Source organism: Hyperolius riggenbachi, chromosome 4, assembly GCF_040937935.1.
Source record: "Hyperolius riggenbachi isolate aHypRig1 chromosome 4, aHypRig1.pri, whole genome shotgun sequence".
Classification (NCBI taxonomy): Eukaryota; Metazoa; Chordata; class Amphibia; order Anura; family Hyperoliidae; genus Hyperolius; species Hyperolius riggenbachi.
In genome coordinates, this window is record NC_090649.1 from 317,244,885 (window position 1) to 317,265,452 (window position 20,568).

The following is a 20,568-nucleotide window of genomic DNA, read 5'->3' on the forward strand; positions in this document are numbered from 1 at the left end:
CACCTTAAAGGATACCCAAAGTGACATGTGACATGATGAGATAGACATGTGTATGTACAGTACCTAGCACACAAATAACTATGTTGTGTTCATTTTTTTTTTCTCTGCCTGAAAGAGTTAAATATCAGGTATGTAAGTGGCTGACTCAGGCTCAACACACACCATACAATCTGGGCTGTTCAATCTTACCACTTTCATGTAGTATAAGAGCTTATCCAATCAATCATTCAAGGTATTTTCAATCTGTTGGCCCTTATACTACATAGATTTGGTAAATCTGTACAACCAAGATTGTATGGTGTGTGTTGAGCTTTTGTCCTGACTCAGACAGGAAGTGACTACAGTGTGACCCTCACTGATAAGAAATTCCCCTTTTTACCTCTTTCTTGCTCTCAGAAGCCATTTTTTGCTAGAAAAGTGTTTTATAGTTGGAATTTCTTATCAGTGAGGGTCACACTGTAGTCACTTCCTGTCTGAGTCAGGACTGATTAAGCCACTTACATACCTGATATTTAACTCTTTCAGGCAGAGAATGAAAAAAAAGGAACACAGCATAGTTATTTGTGTGCTAGGCACTGTACATACACATGTCTATCTCATCATGTCACATGTCACTTCGGGTATCCTTTAAGTGGCTGCAGCGCTGGTGCTTTGAGTCTGCCAGGAGAAAAGGGCAATATCCATGTTCAATGTCCCGTTTTGTTCTCTTGGGATAGTGAACTGATGGAAATTCTTGTAGATGGGGAACCAAAAGAAAATCAAAACAATGGAGGTTGTAATCCCCCCTTTAACACTAACTACAGTTCAGCTTTCATATTAAAGTTTTTACATTTTACAGTAAAATATATCCTTTTTTTTGCCAACAGAAACATATTTGACGGTTCAAATGCTATGTCCATTGACCTTACGATGAATCTCTACTAGCCTCGAACTAGTGTGTAATAAGCGTTCTCTCACTTCTCAGGAGTTAGCTGAAACTGTGTCTTGTGGTGGAAACCTGCTGATCGAAGCAGGAAAATCTGGCGCATAGCTCCGCAGCTACTTTCTGGCGCGCCATTCAAATGTACTGAAAACGTAATATACCGTTTTCAGGTGGCATCGTTGCTGGATGGCTGCCTGTGGAGTGGGAGAGTGCATTGCCCGGCTGCCTGCGGTGGGGCGGGAGGAGGCAATAGCTGCCCGGGGAAAAGTGTAGCAGATGTGCGCAGGGAGTGGGGGCCAAGTCCCTCTCCCACCCTCTGTTCCTCACCTCGGGAGCCCCCTCCTTTTAATGATAGTCAGCGCAGCGGGAGATACAGCTGATCATCAATCACCTCCCCAGGCTCCGGTCTTCAGCAAACGTTAGAGCTGCACGTCTACGCTGTTTCTTCTCTCTGCAATGCTGATTACACTACTTCCTGATCCAGTGTAATCGCCATTGCAGAGAGAAGAAACAGCGTAGACGTGCAGCTCTAACGTTTGCTGAAGACCGGAGCCTGGGGAGGTGATTGATGATCAGCTGTATCTCCCGCTGCGCTGACTATCATTAAAAGGAGGGGGCTCCCGAGGTGAGGAACAGAGGGTGGGAGAGGGACTTGGCCCCCACTCCCTGCGCACATCTGCTACACTTTTCCCCGGGCAGCTATTGCCTCCTCCCGCCCCACCGCAGGCAGCCGGGCAATGCACTCTCCCACTCCACCACACCGGGAGCGGGAAATTACGTTTTAAACGCTAAAACGCTAAATAGCGTTTTAAGGGCATGCGCCATTTTTTCCATGCGCCGCTTTTGACTGTATGCCTGCTGATGAATATCGGGCCTACTCACGATGGTCGGATCCCTATGGTATTTCAGGAGCGTTTGAGGCAAATGGGCAAATGGCTGGGTGTAAACGGCGAAGCTATTTACAGCACAACACCTTGGAGAGCACAAAATGATTCTGTGACTCCAGGAGTCTGGTGAGAATTATACTATATTTCATAAATGAATAGAATAAGACTGTTATATATTCACACAGTTAAAGGAGTTCTTCACATCCACATACATTTATTGCTTTCTTCCGTTTCCCAAATAGATTTGATAGATGTTTTTTTTTACCCGTTGCTTAGAGACTGGCTGTGCTCTGTGCACTGGAAAAAGCTATCCATGGAATTATTACGTGTTTCACCCGAGAACAGTGAGCTATCTTTATATAGATGAGCAATAAAACAGAGCTGTCACAGTGTTGTTAAACTTAGGATATTGCATTTTTACTGGTTGGGTTTTGACAGGTACTCTGCCCTTTATCATAGCACGTCAAATACTCATTTACAGCATCTTGCAAATGATTTCTCTCTTTCTGATTAAAGATAAAAGATTAATTACAGCATTAAACAAATTAGGAAAACAAATTGAGAGCAGAACGGCATTTAAACAGTTAAACATAGATAGCACTTTCTACTTCAGTTCTACTTCAGTGGTAATCTTAAGCCCCATCTACACGATACGATTCTTTGTGCGATTCGATTAGGATTCTATTTACGATCCGATGAAATTGAACATGTCCCATCGGGATTCAATTCGATTTGCCATTGTTTTGCAATGGCAAATCGAATCGAATCTCGATTGGACATGTCGGATTTAATCGGATCGTACATAGAATTGTAATCGGATCGCACAAAGAATCTTAATCGGATCGCACGAAGAATCGTATCGTGTAGATAGGGCTTAAGGCTGTGTTCCATCTTGTGCTGGAGAATGGACATGTTTTGTCTCATTGCTAAACGGACAGTGAACAGCTCCTATTTTATAAATAGGGGCCATTCACACTTTGTCACTCTGCAACGGATCCCTGGGAGCTATTGGACTAAGCGGACTGCACTTCTGAGCAGTCCGCTATAATCTGTTCAACATGAAATCTCTTGGGAATTGACCTTGTGATGCCGCATCCGCCCGCCTCACCCCCCCACCCCCCCCCCTCCCATGCAGTATACTTTACCTTTGACCGCTGCTGGCACCGGGCTCCATCCGCAGTAGCATACACACACCCCATGTGGTTGCCGGCATATACGTGGGCCGGGTGTGTGATGTCACATGCACTCACGTTACGCCGGCAACCACATGGGGCACGTGTATGCGGGTTGAGGACGCAGTCTTTGGCGGACACGAACAGGTAAAGTATATTGCACCACGTGGGCATATTTTACAGTAGGAGGGGCAGCACCAGATGTACCATTGTGTTGGTTGTTCGTCCCAAAATTGCACGCAGTTACCACCGGGCACTCGATCAAGCATGTCAGCCCTATATCTTGCAGCATTTCCAATCGATACATGCAACTAACTTCGACCCCAAATTGGTCACATGTATCATTGTCGGCCCAAGATTTAGGGCCAACATGCTCGACCGATTTTCAACTGATCCGATTATAATAATCAAATTGGATGGTCGATCTCCTGATGTATGGCCACCTTTAGTAACATATGCCAAGGAAGTGATTACAATAACTTTTGTTTATGTTTCCTTATTAGCTACAATTACTAAACATTCCTGGCAGTGCTTTATCTCAGTTGCATGCTTCACAGAAACTAGAAAAGAGAGAGAGAGAGAGAGAGAGAGAGAATGAGAGAGAGAGAGAGGACTGAATAATCACTAGATACTAAATGCTAAGTTAATACATAAGTATAACACTTATGCAATACATGCAATGGGAGCTTTCAGAACAGATAAACTGTACTTTGGTAACTTGTAATTTGTAAACAGAGGAAAATCCTTCTGCATAAAAGGAAATATGATATAACTCATATGAATATGAGTAATAAAAAGAAGGAAAACACATTTTATTGAATGTTATGTCAGAGTTTCATCCTGCTTTTTAAAGAGAACCCGAGGTGGGTTTGAAGAATATGATCTGCATACAGAGGCTGGATCTGCCTATACAGCCCAGCCTCTGTTGCTATCCCAAACCCCCCTAAGGTCCCCCTGCACTCTGCAATCCCTCATAAATCACAGCCATGCTGCTTACAAACAGCTTGTAAGAGCTGGCTGTGTTTATCTCTATAGTGTCAGTCTGCTGCTCTCCCCGCCTCCTGCAGAACTCCAGTCCCCGCCTGCATCCCTGCATTCCCTCCCTGCTGATTGGAGGGAAGGGACGGGGCAGGGATCGGAGCTATGCTGGAGGCGGGGGAGCAGCTGAGACTGACACTACGGATGTAAACACAGCCTCACAGCATGGCTGTGATTTATGAGGGATTGCAGAGTGCAGGGGGACCTTAGTGGGGTTTGGGATAGCAACAGAGGCTGGGCTGTATAGGCAGATCCAGCCTCTGTATGCAGATAACATTCTTTAAACACACCTCGGGTTCTCTTTAAGGGATTAGTACTGTTGATTATGAATAATAATACACATTTTGTGTCCTGGTTTGGAATCCCACCAAGGGATGGTGATGCAATCACTGTACTTTCCTCTCATCACAAAACACATATTGGTAGGTTAACTAGCATCTGACCTAGTGTGTACCGGTATGTAGTTGGAGATTGGATTGGAAGTCCCTGTTTGGACAAAATCAGATGTGAATGGCTGTATGAAACATAGACACTTAAGTAATATTGTACAAGCAATTACCATGTGATGTAACCAACAGGTATACAAGCAGACCTCAAGAGCGAGTTTTGTATGCTATATTGCTGAGGTGGCCCAACAACTGGACAGTACATCTGGGAGAACCCATAGCTGATGTTGGACAGACAAAGGTACATTAATTGCTTGTTTTACAGAAACTATTAGCTGTGTGTTCAAGGGGTTTCCTCATTTCTACCTTACATTCCCTGTGCTTGTAATGTAGTAGGTAGAGGGTCAGAAACAAAATTAAAGTGTACCTGAACTTTGATTTGTTTAAATAAAAAGCATGTGTATGTTCTCAGACCATAAATCGCTAGCTGAATTCACAAACATTGCTGTTGATATTTGAAGTTAAGTAGATTACCCGTTGCCAAACACCAATCTCCACATGAGACAGACAGACAAAAAAGGCAGGCACGCACACACACCTTGAATGCACAGTGCATTCGGTTTAGTTATAATGTTGTTGTTTACTGAAATTGGTCGATAAAATAAAGCAAAAGGCATTATTTATCCCACCAGTGTGTTACTTTTTATGAATCAGATGGATTGTGGGGATTTAGGCAGGTGGCATCGTTATAGAATGAAACGTAAACATGCTTTGGTACCAAATGTTGTGTGGAAAAGTTGAAAGCCACATCCACGCGGTATTCGATAAAAATCCCAGGGAGATATCACTACTGACCTTCTTCTCTACCTGTTTTGCCTTTGACTGACCCAATGGTGCTCCAGGTGAAGACCTGGGGTTTCTTTGGTTAAGGGGCCTTGCTATTTACACTTTAGAGAAGATACAAATACCTTTTACATTAAAGAGAATCTGTATTGTTAAAATCGCACAAAAGTAAACATACCAGTGCGTTAGGGGACATCTCCTATTACCCTCTGTCACAATTTCGCCGCTCCTCGCCGCATTAAAAGTGGTTAAAAACAGTTTTAAAAAGTTTGTTTATAAACAAACAAAATGGCCACCAAAACAGGAAGTAGATTGATGTACAGTATGTCCACACATAGAAAATACATCCATACACAAGCAGGCTGTATACAGCCATCCTTTTGAATCTCAAGAGATCATTTGTGTGTTTCTTTCCCCCTGCAGCTATCTTCCACTGAAGTGTCAGGCTATTTCTTCCTGCAGAGTGCAGACAGCTGTGCCTGTATGTAATTCCTCAGAATGTGAAAGCTCAGCCAGGTCAGAGGACGATTTATCCAGCTTGTAAAAGATAATAGAACAGAGAGAAGCTGCACTAATCTAAATATCACACAGGCAGTGTGCAGAGAGGGGCCTGGATGGGGGAGTTCATAGCAGAACCACAACACTGAAGAACTTGGCAGCCTTCCAGACACAGGCCTGACAAGTCTGACAAGAGAGAGATAAGTTGATTTATTACAGAGACTGTGATAGTAGAAAGTGCTGCAGTAAGCCAGAACACATTAGAATAGTTTTTTGAACTTGTAGGATGATAAAAAACAGGATGCAATTTTTGTTACGGAGTCTCTTTAAGGCTAGGTTTCCATTTGTACGAAAACGGTCCGATTCCCTGGCCACACATTCGGATGGAATTTGGCAGCCTATAGAAGTGAATGCAGAGCATCCGAATTTGCGGTCTGCAGCATAAACTCGTCTGAATCCCATAGCCGTGCATAGCACGGGTAGAGGGATTCGGCTGCGAGACACAGCTGTGCCGGCATCGCGTCTCGCAAGAAGCATGCCGAGCACAGTGGAAACAAGCCCTTAAAGAGGAGCTGTTAGCCATACCATCTCAGAACCCCCCCCCCCCTCCACACACACACACACACATATATATATATATATATATATATATATATATATATATATATATATATATATATATATATATATATATATATATATATATATATATATATATATATATATATATATATTTATATATTAGTAGATAAATACTTGCTCTACTTACATAACATATGTATTGCACTGTCCACATCGATTTCAGTGAGTTTTATATAGTAAATAAAGAGAATGCAATTTCTGTGAGTTTCCATTTTAGAATTCCTGTGTCTGAAGCCAGGGCCGTTTCTTGGGCAGTGCGGGGAGAGCGACCGCCCTGGGTGCAGACCGGCAAGTAGAAGGGGGCGCAGGCAGAAGGACATAACCGCTAGGGAGCTGGTGACGCACGGTGCAGCTAAATGGAAGAAGAAAGAAGATTACCAGAGTGATCATTTTCCTTGACTCCTCCTGGGCTGCCTGCGTCAGACATCATCATCATGTCACCACCGCGTGATGACACCTGATGTACTGTAGCGTACTGCAGGCTGTCAGTGCGCGACACCAATAGAGGAGTCGGCTTTCAAGGCTCTCTTTGCCTGTGTTTTCCTGGTCCCTGCTTCCTCCTGGATGAGCGGCTGGTCACTAGTAAGTAGGCAGATCTACTTGTGACCTGTGGCTGTGTGACTGTCCCTAAAGAATAAGGGTTCGCGAGTCCACGGGGGTGGGGGGAGGGGGCGCAATTTTTACACCCTCGCCCTGGGTGCAATTTAGCCTAAAAACTGCCCTGTCTGAAGCCAATCCTGATGTCATTTCCTCCCTTAGGGCTCAGCCACACTATAAGCGCTTTGCTGAGCACTTGTGTTTGATTAGCTTTCTGAGCACTTTTTAAGAATCGCTCCCATTCACTTTCATTAAAATCGTGGTTAAAAAACGCAGCAATTATTCGTGTACACGATCGTGGCGATTTTTACCCCAATTTTAATGAAAGTGAATGGGAGCGATATTTAAAAAGTGCTCAGAAAGCTCTAATCAGAGCCGACCTTTGGGGGGGGGCGATCGCCCCAGGCCCCGCACCTGAAGGGGGCCCCGGACCCTCTGAGGGGCCTGTGGCAGCCAGCCAGACCCGAACTCAGTGGTGGAGCTACGATGGGGCTTAGCCAGGCTTTAGCCCCAGCCAGTATGCTAACAGCCCCCCCCCCCCCCCCCCGCAGGCCCAATGATCCACGCGGCGCGCATACCTAAGTTCAGGCTGAACGTTCAGCCTGAACACTGAAGGAGAAGACGGATCCCCGTGCACGCCCCGGAGCCGCAAGGACACGTCAAACGTGACGTCCGTCCGCACTGCTCTCGCCGTGGCCCGCTGCCCACTTCAGCTAGCCAGGCCCAGTAAGACAGGTTAGTGCATTCACTGCTGCGCACGTAATATGTCGCACTGACAGACAGTGAGAGACGCGTATTACCGCAGCACCGGTGAGTGGCGGCAACCGAGGAGGAGATGACAGAGCAAGTGACTGGAGGGACAGCCCCGGAGTCCAGGCAGGAGGAGGAGGCACTGGCAGGACCCCAAGACGAGATTTCAGATCAGGATTCGAGGTGGGTGGGGTGGCCTGACTGACTCTAGACAGGAATCTCAGGTCAGGTGCAGTTACAGAGACGGTCCGTGGGTGCCTGGGTGGGTTGACAGTGAGTGAGTGACACATCAGGTCAGGTGTGACACACACATGCGCAGTTGGGCACAATCATGTTGAAGATCTGCACTTCCCCCGCCCAGATCTTGTAATAATTGGTGCAGTGCAGGCAGGCAGGCAGCCAGCCCTCCAGCCAGTTCCATCCGGCCAGGTACTAATACTAACTTGTACGTAGTATGTCTGTGAGCACCCTTACCTCCCTTACTCATTCTCTTCCCCCAGGCCCCCACAACCACTGCTGAGGCCCTTGCCCCCCAGCCGACCACCAGCCAGGCAGGCCTGAGGCCTCCAGACCATCACCAGCGAGGCCTGAGCCTGCCCTGGGGCCTCCAGCCCACCACCACCAGCCAGGCCTGAGCCTAGGGCCCTCAGCCCACCTCCAGCCAGGCCTGTGGCCTCCAGACCACCACCTCCAGCTAGGCCTGAGCCTTTAGCATACAAATAGGAACAGGTATCCAGTAGCAACACGTTTGAAGAAAAACACTTCTCAATCTTTAATCGAATACATCCATAGAAAGTAGTAGGTAGCATCACTGTCCTCAGAGGAGTTCACAATCTAATCCTATCATTCATAACCAGAGTGTCTGGAGGAAACCCACGCAAACACAGGGAGAACATACAAACTCCTTGCTGATGTTTACCTGGCTGGGATTCGAACTGGGGACCCAGCGCTGCAAGGCGAGAGCGCTAACCACTAGGCGTGTGTGGTGTGTGTGTGTGTGTGTGTGTGTGTATATATATATTTCATATCTGTGTGTGTATCTGCAACATATCCGTGTCTCTAGGCCCCGCATATGACACTCGCCCCAGGCCCCGCATACTTTAAGGCCGCCTCTGGCTCTAATCAATCACAAAGTGCTCAGAAAAGCACTTATAGTGTGGCTGAGCCCTTACTCTGTTTCCTCTCCTCTGCCTGATTGTGTATGTTTGTATGCCCCCTCTCAGTGTTCAGGCACTACCACACAGCTCTGCAGCTACGTACATTCTCACAAATCATTGTGTGACTTTGCAGACTTGGTTTAACTGTATGGATCGGAATTACTTTCTCAGCGCAAGAAATATTGGCCAATCAGAGAGGGAAAGAGGTGCGGGAGGGGAAACCGGGCTTCAGCCAATCAGGCTGCATTAGTTATGTATGAGGAGAAAAGGGGAGAAAAAAAAACAACCAGCATGCACTGCAACTTCTCTTTTGCGGCAGATGTACCAAAAAGGAGCCAGGGAGCCTGGTAAATGATCTTCTATTGAGAAGAAAATTTAGAGATTTTTAACTTTTGGATTGCCTGGTTGGCATCCTTACTATTTGTTTACCATACAAAAAGAGAATTGATTTTATGTCTAACAGTTAATCTTTAAGAAAGACATCAAGTGTTACAGTACACTTTAAAGCTTAGCTGTGGACAAATACAAAGTCATCACAATTCAGTCCAGTGGTATGTTCAGTAACAGTTTAAAAATGTATTCTTATATACATAGCCCCCCCCCCCCCCCCCACCATTTTCAATTAATAACAGTTTGTGTTATTTGTGCATGGTAGCACAGGCTAGTAGGAGAAGGGCAGCAATGACAGCTAACCAGTTTCAGCTTCATATCACAGTGTTGTCAGTCCAAAAGGCCATAGATGGATCAACTGTTAACAGTTGTTCAAACTACTGTATACATTGGAAGTAATCGCTTGAATTACTTAGAGACTTGATTTCCAAGCCAACCTAAATCACATTTTCCACTCTACATCCTCTTGTACTGCTCAGTACAGTACACTGCAATTTGATTTGGAGCAACCGCAGTTGGAATTTTTCAACTTGTTTGATTCTAGATTTAATTGATCGTATTCTCAAAATTAATTGGAAGTTTTGGATGGGTTCAAAGTGGAGCAGGAGAACTAGCAGATTTGGTCAAAATTATCAAGTTTAGCTATGTATCTTAACAGTTAGAGTAGGTTCACACTTGTTTTAAAAACGTATCCATGGATCCGTTTTTTGGCCCAGATCAAAAATGGAGTCATGGATACCAACGTTAAAAATAGCATCCTTCTTCACTTCTTCACAAAAAAAAAACAAACAGATCCATCTGCATTCAGGGGGATCCGTTTCAAAAACCTGAACGGATGGTTCGGATTTGCAGCATTTTCCCGGACCGTGATCGCTCCTGCATACACGGAGGGGTAGTGAAGGGCAATGTAAAAACGGATCCCCCTCTACACAGGCAGTTTTGGACACAGAAATGGATCCGTTTACGTCACAGCCTGTGGGTAGGGAGGGAGCCACCATGCTGGAGGAGGTAGCAGCCAGGACAGGGGTAACAGCGGTTGGCAGGGAGGGGGACCTCCCCCACTCACCTGGGTCCCCGCTGTCCCTCCAGCTATTTGTACAAAATGTGTTAAAATGTAAAGTATGCGGCGAGCGGGGAGCTTACCTTCTCTCCACTTCCTCCACTCGCCGCGTCACTTCCTGCGATGCCGCCCTCCGAAGTGTAGAGGGAGACAAGTCAAGCAGGTCGAACGTAAGGAGAGAAGGTATGCTTCCCCACTTGCCGCATACTTTACATTTGAACAAGTTTTGCATAAATAGCTGGAGGGGAGAGGGGATGAAGGATCCAGGTGAGGGGGGGGCGACCCCCATCCCCGACTGCTCTAACCCCCGTCCTGGCTGCTTCCCCTCCAGTTTATTTATTAGATCACCGGTCGATCTGATGAAAAATTGTACTGTGTGTATGAGGCTTTACTCGGTTTCAGGTCCAGACTTTATTGCCCAAAATAGACTAAATCTGAAAGTGAAATCTAAACTGATGAGACACCATACTTTAATGTTAAGGTCATGTAGTTTTCTACTTTTGCTTGTATGGATAAAATAGGATTTTCTTATACTAAACTCCCTTTAAATCCTGTTTTTCCAGGTCTACTTGCTTGGCTATATACAAGAACTTCCTTGGACACCAGTGGAACACAAAGGAATGCTTGTCGCTTTACCCCAAATCGCACCAGCCACTCTCCAGTGGGGTTGGGTTCTAAAGATCACCCACCTAAGTGAAGTTGTAAAAACTGTGTAGCTTTGTACACAGGCAGAAGATACATAGGATAAATTAATTTCACTCCAGCAGCTACAACTCAGGAAGAAAAATGTAACTGTTTATGATAATGCAATAATGGCGCATTGCACATTGCTTATACTAGTGCTACAAGATCAGGCAAACTGGCTTCTAATTTCATTTGTTACATTAAATGGAAACTGTGTCCTCAGAGTTTGTAATCTCAAGCTGCTGCTTAAAGCAGACCTAAACTTCCTCTTTGGTCTAAAAAAAAGCCACAACATACTAAACTTTAAAGAGTCACTGAAGTCTCATTTTTTACCTTATTTTCTTATTCAGCCTTCAATTCTAAGATGAATCGCCGCATCTCCGCAGCAGAACTAGTTACTTATAGCCCTGAAATTGCCCCGCAAAGTTCCACAACTTTGCAGGTCCTAGATTTTGCTGCCTGGTAGAGGCAGAGCTTTGTGCAGTAGCTCTGCCTCTACTCCAGTCATTCTCTGCCATCAGTGTTGCCAACCGCCCGTAAATTTACGGGCAGCCCGTAAATTTTGATACAAATTAAGCTTCCCGTGAATTCCGTAAGGAATTCAGCAGCGTCCGTAAGGGCAACCAATCGGCCGCCCGCCCTGTTGCAGGAGGACAGCAGCGCAGTGGAGGGAGAGCTGTGGCATCAGCGGTGGAGGAGGGGGGCAATCTCCCCCCCTTCCCTCACCTTAGTGCTCTCGCTCCCTCGCTCTCCCCTCCTGAGCTAAGTGATGAGTGGCGTTTGGCAGCGGGCGGGACTTACCTTCCGTCTCGCTCAAAGCGCCGGAAGTTCTGCTGCTCTGGTCTGGACCAGCCCAGAGTAGCGGCAAATCATCCTGCGACGAGACACAGGTAAGTTCCACTCGCTGCCACCTGCCAGCCACTCAGCACTTAGTTCCGGAGGGGAGAGCGAGGGAGGGAGAGCACTAAGGTGAGGGAAGGGGGGGGGGGGGGGAGATTGCCCCCCTTCTCCACCGCTGATGCCACAGCTCTCCCTCCACTGCGCTGCTGTCCTCCTGCTGGGGGCCGGGGGGGGGGGGCGGGGGTCACCTGGATACCTATTGTGGGCACATATACCTCTGGCTACATATACTGGGCACATATAACCCTGACTACATATACTGGGACATATACCTCTGGCTACATATACTGGGCACATATACCCCTAGCTACATATACTGGGACATATGCCTCTGGCTACATATACTGGGCACATATAACCCTGAGTACATATACTGGGCACATATACCCCCTGACTACATATACTGGGCACATATACCTGTGGCTACATACATATACTGGGCACATATACCCTGCCTACATATACTGGGGACATATACCCGACTACATATACTGGGGACATATAACCCTGACTACATATACTGGGCACATATAGCTGTGGCTATATACTGGACACATATACCCCTGCCTACATATACTGGGCACATATACCCCTGCCTACATATACTGGGGACATATACCTCTGGCTACATATACTGGGGACATATACCTCTGGCTACATATACTGGGCACATATATCTGCTGGCTACATATACTGAGGACACTGGCTGTTTGCCATTATGTGCATTTACTGGTTAAAAGCTGTCTCTTATTATGTGCATTTACTGGTGAAAAGCTGTCTCTTATTATGTGCATTTACTGGTGAAAAGCTGTCTTTTATGTGCATTTACTGGTGAAAAGCTGTCTCTTATTATGTGCATTTACTGGTGAAAAGCTGTCTCTCATTACATGCATTTACTGGTGAAAAGCTGTCTGTCATTACGTGCATTTACTGGTGAAAGGCTGTCTCTTATGTGCATTTACTGGTGAAACGCTGTCTCTTATGTGCATTTAGTGGGGAAACTCTGTCTCTCATTATGTGCATTTACTTGCCATACCCACTTTCGCCGCCGCGGCGCGCAGATTTCCTCGAACATGTTTCCCCCTACCCATTTGACTGCCCCCTCATATGTGCCAGTCTAGAACCTGCCCTGTACTCCTGCCTACATATACTGGGCACATATACCCCTGGCTACCTGTTCTGGGGACATCTATACCCCTGGCCTCTATTCTGGGGACACCTATAGACCTGGGGCTACCTATTTTTGGGGAACCACTGCTGTCAGATTAAATGTATTTTGGGGAACTGCTGCCAGATTATGTGTATGTTGGGGGAATCGCTGCTGCCAGATTACATCTATTTTTTGGGAACCACTGCCATATTATCTGTATTTTGGAAGAACCTCTGCCAGATTACGTGGATTTTTGGTGAAATGCTGTAAGATTACATGTATTTTGGGGGTAGGGGAAACACTATGGCAGAGCTCAAACTTCCCTGGCAGACCTTTTACAGCAATACTAAAATCATGTATATTTGGCCCCACTCGTGACCACGCCCACATTCTGTTGCGTGACCACGCCCATTTTTTCAGCAGATTTTGTCAGTAAAAAAAATCTTTTGTCAGTAAATTTTTAGGTATTTGTCAGTGAAAAATAACATGAAAGGTTGGCAACACTGTCTCTCACTCCACGCCTCTCTCAGTGACAGAAGACTGAGAGGGACGGGTAGAGGCGGAGATTGACTGGAGTAGAGGCAGAGTTACTGCGCAAAGCTATATTTTCATATATTTTATACCAAAACCAAGACGTAAAATGAAAACAAAGTGACAGAATATAAAAGAAAATACAGTGGGATGCAAAAGTTTGGGCAACCTTGTTAATCGTCATGATTTTCCTGTATAAATTGTTGGTTGTTACTAGTGTTGGGCGAACACCTCGATGTTCGGGTTTGCGAATGTTCGCCGAACATGGCCGCGATGTTCGGGTGTTCGCGCCGAACTCCGAACATAATGGAAGTTAATGGTGACCCGAACTTTCGTGCTTTGTAAAGCTTCCTTACATGCTACATACCCCAAATTTGCAGGGTATGTGCACCTTGGGAGTGGGTACAAGAGGAAAAAAAATATTTGGAAAAGAGCTTATAGTTTTTGAGAAAATTGATTGTAAAGTTTCAAAGGAAAAACTGTCTTTTAAATGCGGAAAATGTCATTTTTCTTTGCACAGGTAACATGCTTTTTGTCACCATGCAGTCATAAATGTAATACAGATAAGAGGTTCCAGGAAAAGGGACCGGTAACGCTAACCCAGCAGCAGCACACGTGATGGAACAGGAGGAGGGCGGCGCAGGAGGAGAAGGCCACGCTTTGAGACACAACAACCCAGGCCTTGCATGAGGACAAGAAGTGTGCGGATAGCAATGCATTTTGCCGCCATGCAGTCATAAATGTAATACAGATAAGAGGTTCCGTAAAAAGGGACCGGCAACGCTAACCCAGCAGCAGCACACGTGATGGAACAGGAGGAGGGCGGCGCAGGAGGAGAAGGCCACGCTTTGAGACACAACAACCCAGGCCTTGCATGAGGACAAGAAGCGTGCGGATAGCAATGCATTTTGCCGCCATGCAGTCATAAATGTAATACAGATAAAAGGTTCCATAAAAAGGGACCGGCAACGCTAACCCAGCACCAGCACACGTGATGGAACAGGAGGAGGGCGGCGCAGGAGGAGAAGGCCACGCTTTGAGACACAACAACCCAGGCCTTGCATGAGGACAAGAAGCGTGCGGATAGCAATGCATTTTGCCGCCATGCAGTCATAAATGTAATACAGATAAGAGGTTCCGTAAAAAGGGACCGGCAACGCTAACCCAGCAGCAGCACACGTGATGGAACAGGAGGAGGCGCAGGAGGAGAAGGCCACGCTTTGAGACACAACAACCCAGGCCTTGCATGAGGACAAGAAGCGTGCGGATAGCAATGCATTTTGCCGCCATGCAGTCATAAATGTAATACAGATAAGAGGTTCCGTAAAAAGGGACCGGCAACGCTAACCCAGCGGCAGCAAACGTGATGGAACAGGAGGAGGCGCAGGCGGAGAAGACCACGCTTTGAGACACAACAACCCAGGCCTTGCATGAGGACAAGAAGCGTGCGGATAGCAATGCATTTTGCCGCCATGCAGTCATAAATGTAATACAGATGAGAGGTTCAATAAACAGGGACCGGAAACGCTAACCCATCACAGATGTTCACTGTTCATGTTACTTGGTTGGGGTCCGGGAGTGTTGCGTAGTCATTTCCAATCCAGGATTGATTCGTTTTAATTTGAGTCAGACGGTCTGCATTTGCTGTGGAGAGGCGGATACGCCGATGTGACGATGCCTCCGGCAGCACTGAAACAGCATTCCGACATAACGCTGGCTGCCGGGCAGCCAGCACCTCTATTGCGTACATTGCCAGTTCGTGCCAGGTGTGTAGCTTAGAGACCCAATAGTTGAAGGGTGCAGATGGATTGTTCAACACGGCTACGCCATCTGACATGTAGTCCTTGACCATCTTCTGCAGGCGAGCGGTGTTGTAGGCGGAACTGGGGCGATTGCTGTTCTGTGGGCTGCTGCATGGGTGTCAGAAAATTTTGCCACTCCAAGGACACTGCCGATACCATTCCCTTGTGGGCACTAGCTGCAGCTTGCGTTCTTTGTTCCCCTCCTCGTCCTGGGTTTGCGGAAGTCAGTCTGTCGGCGTGGAACTGGCTAGAGGAGGAGGATGTCAATCTCCTCTCTAATGTCTCCACAAGGGCCTGCTGGTATTCTTCCATTTTGACCTGTCTGACAGTTTCTCCAATGAGTTTGGGAACATTGTCTTTGTACCGTGCATCCAGAAGGGTATAAACCCAGTAATCCACATCGTCCAGAATTCGAACAATGCGCGGGTCGCGTTCGATGCAGTCTAGCATGAATTGAGCCATGTCTGCCACAGTCCTAACAGAATCCTCATCATGTTCTTCTGAGCTTGACGCACCCTCATCATCATCACCAGCATCACGCCGTCGCCCACCTTCTTCCTCGTCTTCTTCTGCTGTCCATTCCCGCTGAATCATGGAAGTCCAACGTGCACCGCTCTGTCCCTCGGCAGTGGGGGCGTCCAAGTCCTACTCCAACTCCAGCTGTTCCTCGTCCTCTTCTTCAGCATAGCTGCCGGGAGGACCAGCGTTTCCTGAGGCAGATTGCCTGATGTTGGTATCATCACCACGCTGATCGTTGTCCTCTTGAGATTCCCCCACTTGCATCCTGACTGCGGCTTCCTTGATCTGCAGCATTGATTTTTTCAGCAAACACAGCAGTGGTATTGTAATGCTGAGTGAAGAGTTGTCACCGCTCACAACTTCACAAGCAACGTGGATTGCTCAAAATTTTGGAGGACTTGGCAGAGGTCCAACATGGTGGCCCAATCAGATCCACAGAAGCTTGGTAGCTGTCCGGATGCGCCTCAGTACTGCGCCGTCATGTACTGGACCACTGCACTTTTCTGCTCGCAAAAGCGTGTTAGCATGTGCAGCGTCGAATTCCAGCGTGTGGGTACGTCACACACCAAGCGATGGTTTGGTAGATTGAACCGCTCCTGCATCTTGGTGAGTCCCTCCGAATCGGTACTGGACTTTCGGAAATATTTGGCCACTCGTCGCACCTTCAGCAGAAGATCTGCCACGCCTGGGTATGTCCTCAGGAACCGCTGAACAACTAGGTTCATAACGTGTGCCAGGCAAGGGATGTGTCTCAGCTTAGCCAACTTTAAAGCGCGAATGAGATTGCTCCCATTGTCACACACAACCATGCCTGGTTTCAGGTCCAGCGGTGCCAGCCACAAATCGGTCTGTTCCTTGATTCCCTTCCAAATTTCTTCACCTGTGTGCTGCTTATCTCCAAGGCAGATCAGCTTCAGTAAGGCTTGCTGACGCATGGCAACAGCTGTGCTGCACTGCTTCCACGACCCTATTGCTGGGTTACCGATGCCGGATGAGGTACCGCTTTGAGAGGCGTTGGAGGAGAAGGAGTCAGAGTCGAGGTAGGTGCTGCTGTTATCTCTGAGGGACGCCGGTCCAGCAGTTTGCGGCGTGGGCAACACCCACGCCGTAGCCGGTGAGGAGTCGCTACCAGGCTCCACAAGGTTCACCCAGTGCGCCGTCAGGGAGATGTATCGACCCTGGCCAAAGGCACTCGTCCAGGTGTCTGTGGTGAGGTGAACCTTGCAGGCAACGTCATTTTTTAAGCTTCTGGTTATTTTGCTAACCACGTGCTCATGTAACGCTGGCACTGCAGACCGCGCAAAATAGTATCGGCTGGGAACCACGTAACGTGGGATGGCCAGCGCCATAATGCGCTTGAAGCGGTTTGTCTCCACCACGCGATATGGCAGCATTTCGCAGGCCACAAACTTGGCTATGCTGGCTGTTAGTGCCACGGCCCGGGGGTCATTTGCTGGCAATTTTCTCTTGCGCTCTAACATCTCCAGGACAGACAACTGAACCGTAGGATCGCACACCGAAGGACAGTTGGTTGTTGTTGTCGTGGTCGTTGAAGACTGGGAAACGTCAAGCGGACTGTTGCAGAAACTGACATCGTCGTCTACTACGGATGTTTGTGTACCACGTAATGGCTGGGCTGCTGCTGAGGAGGGTCTGGTGACAACGGAGGCAGTGTTGCTGGGGGCTGGAAGCGAGCCGCTACCCTGGCCTTGCGTGTTTGACCACAGAGTGCTATGTTTGGCTACCATGTGGCGGTGCATGCTGGTGGTGGAGAGGTTGTTGATATTTTTCCCCCTGCTCAGTCGGGTCCTGCACACCTTGCAAATCACCATGGTAACATCCTCCCTGCAGTCGTCGAAGAAAGCCCATACTTTTGAGCTCCTGCTTTGCTGGCGATTTTCTTTCGTGCCTCTTTGGCGTCTCACTTCTACGGCTATGCCTGTTGTGTCCGAAATACCCCGCCCCCGCCTACTTTGTGGCACACGCCGAACTCTTGCAGCAGTGGGTTCTGCAGCAGACTCATCTGTACTGCTGCTATCCCGACAGCGAGGTTGTACTCGATAATCCGGGTCTGTGTCCACATCGTCCAAAATCTCCTCTTCCATCTCCTCATCTGTGACTGTGTGTGTGTGTGTGTGTGTGCAGTGGACTACAGCTCCCCAGAACACCCTCTGCGCACCTCACTCCCATGTCTTCAAGATGTTTTTGGTGGACCTCCTGCAATTCAAATTCCTGCGCACATTGCTCAGGGATTTGGGTGTCTTCGTCCTCGCCTTGCATTTCAGTGCGTGGTGCATTTACCTCGCACAATGGTTGTGAATCCGGGCACAACATTTCTGGCTGTTCCATTGTTTGTGGGGGTAGGAGTGGGAATAGCTCCTCCGAGGAGGCCATTGTGTCCGGAAATAATTGTTCGGACTGGTTATTAGGCCATTGTGTGCATGGTGTAGCTGCTGAATGTGTCACCGTTGTGCCCACTGGCTCCTTGTAACTGGCAGAGGACCTCGTGCGTGACAACAAGGATGTGCTGGTGCTGCTGCTGCTTAACCCGCTGCTGGACGCTTGAGAGGTCATCCAATTCATTATCCGTTCCTGCTCTTGTGAATCAGTGAGGGTTGTTTGTCTGGCACACATGGGTGGTATTGAGTGGGTTTTCTTAGGTGCTCCACTGCGGCCTCTACGTGAACCGTCAGGGGAAACACCTCTTCCCTTGCCCCTCCCTCTTTCACTGGATTTCTTCATTATGGTTGTACTGATCCCAGCAGTACACGCACACTGACTGGCAGTACAGTGGCAATAGACAATGCTATATAGTATGTTATAAACTGGTGATGGACGGAAGTACTACTGATCCCAGCAGTACAAGCTGACTGGCAGTACAGTGGCAATAGAAGACAATGCTATATACTAGGTTATACACTGGTGATGGACGGAAGTACTACTGATCCCAGCAGTACAAGCTGACTGGCAGTACAGTAGCAATAGAAGACAATGCTATATACTATGTTATACACTGGTGATGGACGGAAGTACTACTGATCCCAGCAGTACAGTGGCAATAGAAGACAGTGCTATATACTATGTTATACACTGGTGATGGACGGAAGTACTACTGATCCCAGCAGTACAGTGGCAATAGAAGACAATGCTATATACTATGTTATACACTGGTGATGAACGGAAGTACTACTGATCCCAGCAGTACAAGCTGACTGGCAGTACAGTGGCAATAGAAGACAATGCTATATACTATGTTATACACTGGTGATGGACGGAAGTACTACTAATCCCAGCAGTACACGCTGACCGGCAGTACAGTGGCAATAGAAGACAGTGCTATATACTATATTATACACTGGTGATGGACGGATGTACTACTGATCCCAGCAGTACACGCTGACCGGCAGTACAGTGGCAATAGAAGACAATGCTATATACTATGCTATATACTGGTGATGGACGGAAGTATTACTGATCCCAGCAGTAAACGCACGCTGAGCTGACTGGCACTACAGTGCAGTGGCAAATATAGTATAGGAGGCTGGGGGGCCCTGGCTAGCCTAGCTGGTGAGAGAGAGTCTAACCTGCCTGCCTACCCAAAGCTAAACCCAAACGCAAGTGGCGGAGAAATGACGCGGTTCGGGTATTTATTTACCCGAACCACGTGACCCGCTCGGCCAATCGCAGCGCGAGCCGCGTGTTCGTGCCCGAACCACGTGACCCGCTCGGCAAATCACAGCGCGAACCAAACGTTCGGGGAACGTTCGGCCATGCGCTGTCAGGCCGAACATACGTTCGACCGCATGGTCGAACACATGGCCGAACACCATGAGGTGTCCGGCGAAGCCCGAATCGAACAGCCAGAAATCCGGGCGAACCCGAACAGTGGCGAACACTGTTCACCCAACACTAGTTGTTACAATAAAAAAGTCAATTAAATATATCATATAGGAGACACACACAGTGATATTTGAGAAGTGAAATTAAGTTTATTGGATTTACAGAAAGTCCGCAATAATTGTTTAAATAAAATTAGGCTGGTGCATAAATTTGGGCACTGTTGTCATTTTATTGATTCCAAAACCTTTAGAACTAATTATTGGAACTCAAATTGGCTTGGTATGCTCAGTGACCACTGACCTACGTACACAGGTGAATCCAATTATGAGAGCGTATTTAAGGGGGTCAATTGTAAGTTTCCCTCCTCTTTTAATTTTCTCTGAAGAGTAGCAACATGGGGGTCTCAAAACAACTCTTAAATGACCTGAAGACAAAGATTGTTCACCATCATGGTTTAGGGAAAGGATACAGAAAGCTGTCTCAGAGATTTCAGCTGTCCGTTTCCACAGTTAGGAACATATTGAGGAAATGGAAGACCACAGGCTCAGTTCAAGTTAAGGCTTGAAGTGGCAGACCAAGAAAAATCTCGGATAAACAGAAGTGACGAATGCTGAGAACAGTCAGAGTCAACCCACAAACCAGCACCAAAGACCTACAAGATCATCTTGCTGCAGATGGAGTCACTGTGCATCGTTTAACCATTCGGTGCACTTTACAGAAGGAGATGCTGTATGCGAGTGATACAGAGGAAGCCTTTTCTCTGCCCACAGCACAAACAGAGCCGCTTGAGGTATGCTAAA

General features: G+C 47.4%; 1 protein-coding gene across 2 annotated transcripts in view; it reads left to right on the plus strand.

Annotated features, from left to right (window-relative positions):
• Window positions 1-11,340, plus strand: part of FUCA2 (alpha-L-fucosidase 2) — a 31,166-nt gene extending 19,826 nt beyond the window's left edge. The window contains exons 5-9 of one of the 2 annotated variants that reach the window (XR_011031185.1): window positions 965-997; window positions 1,778-1,935; window positions 4,598-4,706; window positions 6,606-6,970; window positions 10,906-10,995. Coding sequence is in view for 1 of the 2 variants with exons in the window: in XM_068279508.1 (XP_068135609.1) it covers window positions 965-997; window positions 1,778-1,935; window positions 4,598-4,706; window positions 10,906-11,058 (453 nt within the window). In the remaining variant the exon portion in view is untranslated. Of the gene's footprint in view, window positions 1-964; window positions 998-1,777; window positions 1,936-4,597; window positions 4,707-6,605; window positions 6,971-10,905 lie in introns of both variants that reach the window. The other variant, XM_068279508.1, reaches the window with a different exon arrangement.
• Window positions 11,341-20,568: the final 9,228 nt, after the last annotated feature.